The 11087-nt window shown below is 34.3% G+C and overlaps 1 protein-coding gene across 1 annotated transcript; it reads right to left on the bottom strand.

Annotated features, from left to right (window-relative positions):
* Positions 1–7284: 7284 nt before the first annotated feature.
* LOC115972166 (light-harvesting complex-like protein 3 isotype 1, chloroplastic) lies at positions 7285–10412 on the bottom strand. The gene is made up of 3 exons (XM_031092348.1): positions 9765–10412; positions 7846–7983; positions 7285–7741 (listed from the first exon to the last, which is right to left on the bottom strand). Exons 1-3 carry the CDS (start codon positions 10165–10167, stop codon positions 7494–7496), a joined length of 789 nt encoding a protein of 262 aa, XP_030948208.1. The 5' UTR covers positions 10168–10412; the 3' UTR covers positions 7285–7493.
* Between the last annotated feature and the right edge of the window lie 675 nt (positions 10413–11087).

The raw sequence follows: 11087 nt of genomic DNA on the forward strand, positions 1-11087 counted from the left end.
TAACTGTAGTTTGAAAGTTGTCAAATAGTCTACAGCAGAGAAAACAGAAATGTGACTCTTTTTTCCTCTTTTGGTTGGGGATCAAGTAGCTAAATTATTTGATGGAAAATAGAATGCAATCTAGCTAGCTGGAGTAGCAAACATATTGACTAGTGAAATGGGCACATTTGATAAAGCTAACTTGAGAGTTGAAAGAATGGATTTTTGAACCAAAATAACACAATCATCAATTTCTAGAACATTTTATGACTTATGAGACAGGCTAAAAGTATACAATGGATTGGAATTGACTTCTCCATTTCAAAGGCCACCTTCAATGGAGTTTTTCATAAATCTTTTTTGAGAATTAGCAGAAAGGGAGATTTGATAGTAACCTCGTGAGAGACCTACAAATCTATTACTCTCTTTTTTTTCCCCCCTTTAGATTGAAAAGACATTTTAGGGTATTTCTTCTATAATGCTTAGTTGCCATCAATTCTAACTTGACTCATTCTCTAATACCATCCATAAGGGGTTAGTTCATAAGTAATTTTGTAGACCATTACTTATGAGCCAGGTTAAGACCAATGTTGCATTTGTTGTTAGGGATAAAACATGGCTTTGGAGCTCTTGCCAAATTTGATCAGCCTTTGGAGATTCAAAGCAGACTTCATCTACTCAACTTGAAAGAGGACAATAGAGCTTTATGATCTTCATCCTAGCATTGTGTGTGCTCACACTTTCAATAAAATTGGAGAAAAGGGTGGCGTTGTGGATTCCAACCAAAGCTAAATAGAATCCCAACCGAAGCTAAAATGATCCAATGGGCTTGGTTGTGGGTAATCTATATATATTCTTTGGGTCCAACACTGAAGATAGAGCCCATTTCTTCACCTTAAGGAAAAAGGTATTGTGCAAGCTAGGGGTGTACATAGGTCGGGTCGGTTTGGTTTTGGACTCAACTTGAATGCGACCCACTTACAATGGGTGGCAGGTGGAGAGACCTGCCATCGATTGCCAACACTAACAAGTCGAGTCAATTTTGAGCTCAGGTGAACGTTTGTTGGTAGGTAAGGTCGCCAGATTCTGTTTGAACTAGTCGGATTAGGGCAAAAATCATCGAATATGGTAGGGATTTGGCTAGATCTTGTTGGATTTGGTTAAGATTTCACTAAATCTAGTCAATATCTCACTGAATTTAATTGACTAGACCAAATTTTGATCTCACCGAATTTGACAAAGTTTATGTTTATCATTGGTTGAGTTGGGTGGCTTAGGTTTTGGAGAAGAAAACCCACCACTTTACCCACCAGCATGGGTTTTGTAGGCAGAGACCTATGGGAGCTTTAGATCAAGCAGAATATGAGTAAGATTTGGTCAGTTCCACAATTTCTGGTTGGGTCTAGAGTCTAGACACCCCTAGTTTAAGGTAGCTTGGTGGGCATATTAAGATGGTACAAATGCTAGAAAAGTAGTAGAAATGAAGTTGAAGAAGTGTTGAAGTCACCATTTGTCTAAGCTACAATTAGATTTTCTGACCTACAAATAATGTGGAAGTTAGTTGGTTTGTTATGCAAGTGTACAGGTGTGGAAGTTAGTTGGTCTGTTATCCAAGTGTACAAGTTTTAGCTATTAATTTTTCTTTCTCACCTCTCTAATTCTGTCAGTATACAAATGACATAGTTATGTATTTTTGCACTAAGTTAATCACGATCACAATTAGTTATATTTAATTTCTTTTTTCTCTCTGGTTTTTCCTTTTCTCCAAATATTGTAATGATATGACATCAGAGCATTTTTCACATTTATGAGATAGCTATTCTTTTTGAATTTTCTTTCTTTGCTTTATTTGTTGCATTTACTTTCTTTTCAAGCTTTAATTCTTGATTTTGAGGGATTTCCACGGTGACAGGTGAGAATTCTTAGCCACCTATTCCAACTAGATCTTCTTATTATTCCTCAATTGCAGATTAACCTTTTAGTCCCTATTTTCTTTACAATGGAGAAAGCTCTATTTTCTTCACAACGAAGAAAATTCTGGAACTATTTTGATCTCACAATTGCTTTCAACAATAAATCAACTAACATGGAGTAGATTAATGACCAAGAACAAATTAGGCTTTGTTGATGAATCCAATGCAAAACCGTCAGATCCTAATTCTCCTTTGTTCCAAGTTTGGTGGAATGAGATCTATTCAAATTGAGCTCATGACATTTGGATGGGTTTGAAGGTGCAATATATTCAAAGAAATGGTCCAAGAATTTTTGAATTGAAGAAAGATTTAGGTTGTAACACTCCAAGTTCACTTATTGTTGGAGAGTACTTCACTACGCTGGAGCATTTGTAGGAAGAATTGGTTAGTTATAAAATTTTGCATGCTTGTCCATGTGGTGCTATGTAGAAGGATGCATGATATATTTCAAGAATAGTATGTTCTTTAATTCCTCATGGGTTTGAATGAGAGTAATTCCAATGTCAGAGGGCAAATTCTTTTACATGGCCCTATGCCTGTTCAACAAAAGCACAAAAGGAAAAACAAAAATCTGTAGGCATGAAAAAAAATTTGGTTGAATCTATTGTGCTAGCTACTAGAACTGGAAGCTCTTATGGTAAGGGTTCTAGTTCCAAGAATAATCGACTAGTGGTTCCAATTCCAAGAATAAGGATTGGCCAATTTGCTCTCATTGTGGTCTGAATGGTCACATAATTAAAGGGGAGGTCAAATGCATCAAGCTGCTACAATTGTTATGGTTCCTAACCAAACACTTGCATCTAAGACTCTAAACTCACTCTTTCATAGCTACAATCACAAAGTGTTAAGAGTTGATGAAACATGTATCTATTTCAAGTTCTCAGCTTGTTGAAATGGGAACTACAAGAGTTAGTTAGTCTGATATCCACGTGTACAAGTCGTTAGCTGTTAGTTTTTATTTCCCTCCTCTCTGATTCTGTATATAAAGAACATGGCAATGAATTTATGTACTAAGTTAATCACAATCACAGTTAGTTACATTCCTTCTTTCTCTCTAACTTTTCATTTCCTCCAAACATTGTGATTCTTGAAAGGGCAATTGTTTGCATTTTGACATATTTTATGATAATCAAGTCACTAACTTGTTATTAATTTCCTCCAATATTTCAATAATTTTATCTGTGAAAATTTGTAATATTTCTTATTTTATTTCATAGACAAAATAGAAAGATAATAGGAGTAGTGTAATGATTTGATCATACTATATGTATATACAAATTTAAAAGTTTCATGATATAATGACTTACATAGACGGGCATGTTTCATGCCTATTCAAGAATGCAATTATCATTTTGATAAAAAAAAAAAAAAAAAAATACAAATATCCTTCAATTGTTTGTTTTTTCTTTTCCTTTTTTTATTTATTTTTATTTTTATTTTTTTTTCTACCTTCTTGATTGTGTATCATTAAATTTTTTTTTTCTTTTGTTGGACTGTGTTTCAATTGTTGCAAAACCAACTAAATTTGAGCAAGAATACCATATTTCAAATCAATTGTTTCACATATAAATCTTAGAAAAAATTACTTCAAAATTTAATTATATTTATATAATTAAGGCATCTCTTAAAATAATTCATATAACAAAATAAATGTAATTATCCTATTGTATGCTTTTTAATTACATAAAATAAATACTTTAATGTTGATTCAACACACACATATCACTATAAGAAGTTAGGAAATCTAAATGATTAAGATTAAGTTTAGTGAATTCACAAATATATAATTTTTTTTATAACTTTTGTGTTAATTGTTGTCAAAACTACTAAACAGGAAAATTTTTATATTCTTAATCTATTATTATTATTATTAAAGATAAAATTAGTTTCTTATATAAATAATGAGTAATGCTACAGACACAAACTATTTTACAACATTTTGACAAATTGTGGATGTGGCAAATTTTTACTAATTCTAATATGGGCTCATCATTAACATCACATTTTTACTTGCAATAACCATTTGGAAAATACTAAAGCCACATAGCAATTTGTAAAAATGTTATAAAATAGTTTGTGTCTGTAACATTACTCATAAATAATTATATAAATTCATTTAATATAAATAATTAATGCATAACGACAGATAGTTAGTATGAATAATACTATAGACATAAACTATTTTACAAATTTTTTTATAAACTACTGATGTGGTGAGTGATTATAAAGTGGGCTTAGATGAAACCAATAAGAGATTGGTCCTATCAACGTTTTATAAAAATATTGGGCCTGTTTGGATAAGCTGTTTGAAAATGAGCGTTTTTAAAAATAGCGTTTTTAAAATGTGCGTTTGGAAAACACAATTTTAAAAATTATATTAAAACGTTTGGTAAAATTTGTGTATAGTATTAGTCTAAAATTATTGTTTTGGTACAAATTACCTAAAAGGACTGAAAAAGACTTCATTCTAACGATATTATCCTATCATATTTGAAGTAGCTCATGAAAATAATAATAATAATAATAATATTCACTTCCCCTCTAACCTTTTCTTTAAATAAAAAAAGTATTATTATTAAAAGCAAAAACTAAATTAAAATAATCCCAAAGCTAATATCAACCACAAACCTGTCAATATATATATATATATATATCAACCACAAATAATGAAAGTAAAAAAGAGAGAGCAGAGAAAGGGAAACCAGATATTTCCTTCACAGTTCACACGGACAGCTTTTTCTTGCAAACATGGAAAAAAGGAGCTAGTGGACCTGTTGTTCCTGCGAGTGGTGATTTCTAATTTTCATTTTCAATACTGCAATGATTGAGCTCTTTTTTGTTGTGTCAACATTCTCCACTCCCGTACCATCATTCGCCTGAGACCTTGAGCACAGTGTAGTCGTTGGAAAGTCAGGGAGGTGAGGTTATTTGCTGGCCGGTGATTTTGTCATTTAGCAGATGCGTGAGGGTATATCAGGTATTCAAGCCTTAAAAAGTATTACAAGATCTGCGTTTTAAGTGCCGTTCACAAAAAGTTGGCTGGAACTTCAGTTTCAAAATGTGATATTTTGCGTTTGAAAGGACGCAATTTCTAGTAAAATTACAGTGCCAAACGCACGCGTATTTGCGTTTTTAATAAAAACGCGCGTTAAGGCTTTTAAAACAGCCTATCCAAACAGGCTCATTATAACTATAGCATTACTCTATTAGTATATGCATTTATTGAATTTTTTTTTGAGAAGAGTGCATTTATTGATTTAGTTCATTGGCTAATTCAATAAACTAATATTTTGATATAAATGTAAAATTTTGTTGACCTTAAATAAATAAAATCCGAAGGAATGCATCGCATGGCAAAATCTCGTACTCCCTCATGTGAAGTTTCTACTTTATATATATATATATATATATATATATATTCGCATTATTCCAATCTATAGTCGAGATGATCCTACCAAAGTACTCTATCACAAGTTATTCATAGTCCGATTCATTTCATGCACAGATTGGGGGTCTCATCCATCTCTTCTTAAAGACCTCCCAGGTCACCCAGTTCAATTTTGCTACTATGATTATATATTTATATAGAAGCATGGTTTAGAGTAATCCTTCACCAGAATGGGACCACTCTCATTCCTGGTTCTTTAATTTTGACAAGAAGTACAGAAGCCAAATTCCTTCATGGTTCCTCAGATGAGTCAGATGGTGGACCATGCATGGCTCCATCCCAAAACGCCTTTCAAAAGCCTTGTTAGACCAAATGAGGTATTTCTCGTCAGAATACCAAGTAAACCAGCATAATGCCCAATTCCCGACATTGCTCCATTTCTACAGTAAATACAAAGTGAACTTGGCAGGAAAATAATGCTTCAAGTCACCCAAAAGGGAGATGATCAAGAAAATGCTTCTCCGGCTTCTTTAGAAGCATCCTCCTCCAGTCAACAAGCCAGGAGAATTGAGCCCAACCCGTATCTCAATTCACCATACCAAGATTCCTAATATGCCTATGATCTTGTAGAAGATTGAAAAATTCCTCTCACTAAAGTTAAAGACGAACAACACCACCAATAAGTCAAGACAAAAACATTGCCACTATTCGAAACGGTACTCAACAAGTTACTATCTATGGACAGTTAGTCGTCAACATCAAATCTAGTCTCAGTATAAATAGTAAAGATTTGCAATCAGTTAAAAATATTTCTCTACAATTAAAAGAATCCACTTTGCACAATAGTAAAGATTTGCAGTTAGTTAAAGTATTTCTCTACCGTTAAAAGAATCCACTTTCGGTGCAAAGCAGTTCAGTAATCAGGAATCCCTGCCACCCAAAAGCAAAGCAATTCAACAAGAATCCCAAGCACCCCGAGACAAAACAATCTAGAAGTCAAGAATCCCTGGCACCATGAAACATGAAAAGTCTATATAAATTAGCATTTCAACAGAAGAAGTCATCACTCATTCCACAACCTCATTCCATTACCTGATTTCCCATCTAAGTTGATAACCTTCTTAGCAAAATTATATTATATTTTCTAATTAAGCAAAATTATATTTTAGTTACCTTGCACTTGTAAGTATTTTGAGTTATTTTAGTTATTTCAAGTTTGCATTTAAAGACATTTCAAGTTATATTCCAATTTTAATTTAGTCAAGTTATATTCAGTTTATTTTTGCATTCAAAGTTACAGTATTTTGTTTATATTCAGTTTATTACGCTTGCGCCCACACACACCTATATTTATTTTTTTGATGATATGTGGAGTCAAAGAAATGCTAGCATCCATGCAAGGAAGATCTACACCGGAGAACAACTTATAACAGTCATCAAGAAAGATGTTTAATGACGAATTGAATGCCAAATGTTATTCAAAGGCTCAATCTTGAACCGTGTACAGTGTTGTAGATGGGGAATCAATGCTTCCCTGTTATGCAGTCTTGGTAATTGATTGTCTATAGCTCGTGTTGTAATTAGCTCACTGGTGCTTGTTTTGGTTTTGTTCATGTAGAGATCGGTGCTGCGGGTAGTTTCTGCAGTAGTGTGGTGCTGTTTTGTTTCCTGTTGGTCTGTAATGACTGGGTGTTGGTGTTTTGTAGTCACTTCTGCAAGTGTTCTGTATTCTATTCTTTGTTCAATGAAATTACTGATTCTTGCAAATAAAAACAAGCTATATGCCCTCAATGGGAGAAAGTACATGTAATAATCCTAAAATTGTATCTGCAGACGTGCAGCTGTGAATAATTATCAATTTATCACTGAATCTAGAATTAGGTCCACCATGATTTTTTCAAAGACTCAATTCAAAAGAAAACATGTTCAGAGAAATTCAGAAAAGAAAGAACCTTGCAACTGGAAAGGCACAAGAACTAATAAATCAAAAGACTAAATTACAATGATGGGAATTTAAATTCATCATCCTTCACTAAAACAGAGTAATTACAATAACATGAAATGGACAAGAAGATGCTAATAATTTTTCGATAAGTAAAGGAGGTTGCTGATTGAATTTGAAGGGGCAAACTCAGGAATAGCAATGTCACTACTCAATTCTTGGAACTGCCAGGCTTCTCGTCCTGCCAGGTTGCTTGCCATTGCTTGTCATAAAAGGTTGTCTCATCCAGCAGTTTCTTTAAATTCTCTAAATCTTCATTCTTCCGGATCAGCAGGACTCCAACAACAGCTATAAACAGTAGAGTTTTACAAAAGAAGTTGCCCATTTGGTCAACCAAACCCACCCCAGTCAAGCTATCAACCAGATAAGCCATGAAGAAGCCTATCATTGCAGCGCGGCCTGCACAAAACACAATGTACAGCATAGACAGATTAGCAAGATATAGCATCTTACATAAATACACACACATTTCATTTAAGAGAAAACAAATGCACCGAACAAACCATTAAGTAGTTCTGCTTCAGGTAGATGGAACCGTTTCATCCATGCCCACCAAGGTATGATAGATGTGTCAAAAACTATGGGGGCATCATTACTGGATGTTTCCGGGTTACCCTCAAGCCATTTTCTTCTCCTAGCCTCTGAAATGAGTAATAAGGAGGTCCATTAGAAATCAAGTAATCACTAAGGTATATGGTAAGCGAAGCACAAATTACAAATATCTTTACCCCCATGGTTCATTCAGAAAGCTTATGTGAATATATTGGGTTTAATATTTTGAAAAATAGCACCATTCAATTCTTTTTCAGACCGAAATTTTATATGCAAGTGGTCTGTGCGAAACTTAACCAACAAAGAATAGCACATCCATGATAATAAAATAAAACAAGAAATGTGATTGCCATCCTTATGCAAAAAGAGGGGGGGGGGGGGACTGACATATACACACATTGTTCTGTAAAGCAATATAAAACTAGAAAAATGCGGACACATAGGATGATTACACCTCATCAAAAACACACAATATTTGACAGGAGTCACATGACATCTCCTTGGAACTCAAAAACAGCAAGAAAGGGGAGATTGAATCTGCAAGAATGCCTAAGATAGGAACCATAAGCCTTACAGATTCTCTCTCCTTATTTACGAAGTCCAGACTAAGCCTTAAGTATTCATTACAGATTCCTTGCCTTGGTTCTTTCCAAGATAAAGGCTGGTTTTACGCTTTACTACATTGTGGAAAACAAGGGAGGGAGCGCTAGATGTCCTAATATTGTCCCATGAGTAGTTGAACAAATTTGTCCAACTACAAAAATTCAGTAATAAGATAGAAGTATGGTAGAGTGACATTTATTTTTGGGTTTGGGATAGAAAGTAGGATGTTCTTCCGTAATTGTTGATTTCAGTTTAAGCTATTGAATCTCCTTGTGCTGTGGAAGATGAAAGACTCCCTCTGCACCCTAAGTTAGCGGATGAACCAAATGATTTCAATTCCAGTCACATCAATGAGGTGACATGGCTTGAAATTATGGTCACCAGACAGTTCTGTGTTCCAAGTATAGACACATCCACTTCTGAAATCTCTGAAAGCATAATCACACCTTGAGCTCCAAATTCAGAGTGCAAAAAATAAACAATCACAAGTGCCAGTCAATATTAGTTTGAAATTTCCAATGCTTCTGACCACAAGTCAAGACTAGACAATGAACACAAACGTGAGGTACTAAGAAACGTCTAGTATAGCAAGAAATGAAGGGAATCTTCCTAGCAGATGCCACTTACTGCTCGAGCTTGCCAACTATGGTAATTGGTTGTGACCAATTAAAGCAAGACAAATATTTCAATGATCTGAGATTACAGAAACGGAGTTGCTCAACAAATCCACTATATTTCAGTTAAGAAAACCTTCTTTGTTTAGCAGACTTGCAATCTCACACTGGTTAAATCTCATTTTGTTTCTGTAGCTACCTTGCTATGGTTCCATCATATATTGAATGCAATTGCCAACTTCAATTTCAACTAGTTTCCCAACCCCGTGATGGTCATATAATATTTTTTTTTTTCAGGATTTTTCATTCTGTTCCTCCTAATTGCCAAGCAAACAGATGAATAGGGATAAAGATCACTGAAATTTTTAATTTTTGAGTTGCAAGTTATCTTAGTTTCCAAGAGAAACTGGAAATAAAAACAAAAAAAAAATACTCTCACCCCAAGTCAAATTACACAATTAGGGAAAGTTAAGTAAAGATTATTGGCCAATTTCTATGACCCAAAAAATCTGACCACATTTCTTATCTTTCTCACCACACAAGCAAAGAATTTTATGAGTGGAAGAAACAAAACTCAAAGTCATATCCAAAATAAAGGAAATCCTATATCATAAAGAAAATCGAAAGAAAAAACTATGAACCCAAAACCTCACCAGCATCAATAACAGCATCCCAGTCAGTATTTCCATCTTTCCGAAACTGGCTCAAGTCCCAAGTCCCACCAACCCATTTGGGGTCCACAAACTGACTCAAAACCTTATCTTCTTCTGTTTCCACTGCCCCCGCAGACCCATTGGCTCCAACAGAGCTCTCATCTTTCTGAACTACCTGCTGGGGAGTTTCAGCTACCTTCTGGTCTGGTTGTATTTCAAGTGCAGTCGCTGCTGAGGGTGAAGTACCAGCACCATTTTCAGCTGAGGCCTTGGTGGTGGTGAGGAACTTGGACGGTCTGAGAGAGAGGTGGGGCTTAAGAGTTAGGTAGGGTTTGGAAGGGGAAGAGGGAAAAAGGAGTGGGGGTTGGGTTGGAGGAGAAAACAAGACCAAGGAAATGGACATGATGGTTTGTTTGGTTGCAATTTGCAAGGAGCTGTGTCTCTTAGAACATGGGTGCTTCTTCTCCTCTGGGCTATCCTTTCCTCAGCCTCAGAAATGGCCAAACACAACACTGGGTTTGGACTTTGGTTTACTCTGTCTCAACTCTCAAGCTTGATGATACGTGGGGTGGTAAAGACTGTAAGGTACACTGAGAAGTGGAGTGATCTGGTAAGCCTGTTAGCATGATCAATCCATGCACCTTCATGGAATATATATATATATATATATATATATATATATATATATGTGTGTGTGTGTGTTAAATGAAGAGATTTTTTTTTTTTTCGGAGAAACAATTAAATGAAGAGTTGATGGTGGTTGGAGTGGCAGTGAAAGTCGTGGTGAGGAAAGAATTCAAAACCATGAAAACCGCTCAATTAAATTTTGATTTGTACATCATTGGGCATTTTGATGTGATATTTATTAATGTTTATTACTTTTTGGACAAAGTTTAGTTACAAAATTGATTGTAGCCTTAGGCTACAAACTCACTCAATATCTTTTTATTGGAGGTGAATTTTGACAAATCCACCATTGGATTATATCTTCTTCTTATATCTTCCATGTTTGCAAAATTTCAAGAAAATTAAAGATCAATAGCTATGTCATCAATAAATTTTTAAATTGCAAGTTTTTGTAATTTAAAATTATACATGAAATATAAGATTATAGATTATATAGTAAATAATATCTGATTAACATAAAAATTGACATGTATATTAAAAGCGTAAAGAACATGTAATTCAACGGTTAGATTTTCAAAATATGTAGTAATATTTATTTTATTGAGTGAGTTTGTAGCCTAAGGCTACAACCAATTTTGTAGCTAAACTTTGTCCTTACTTTTTTATGTGATATTTATTACTACCATTTATGGTCTA

The sequence above is a fragment of the Quercus lobata genome, chromosome 12, assembly GCF_001633185.2.
Source record: "Quercus lobata isolate SW786 chromosome 12, ValleyOak3.0 Primary Assembly, whole genome shotgun sequence".
Classification (NCBI taxonomy): domain Eukaryota; kingdom Viridiplantae; phylum Streptophyta; class Magnoliopsida; order Fagales; family Fagaceae; genus Quercus; species Quercus lobata.

Coding starts and splice junctions, on each gene's coding strand:
- LOC115972166 (XM_031092348.1), bottom strand. CDS start 10,167: ATGTCCATTTCCTTGGTCTTGTTTTCTCCTCCAACCCAACCCCCACTC. Junction 7,984..9,764: donor GGATGCTGTTATTGATGCTG/GTGAGGTTTTGG, acceptor TACTCATTTCAG/AGGCTAGGAGAAGAAAATGG. Junction 7,742..7,845: donor TGAAGCAGAACTACTTAATG/GTTTGTTCGGTG, acceptor TGTTTTGTGCAG/GCCGCGCTGCAATGATAGGC.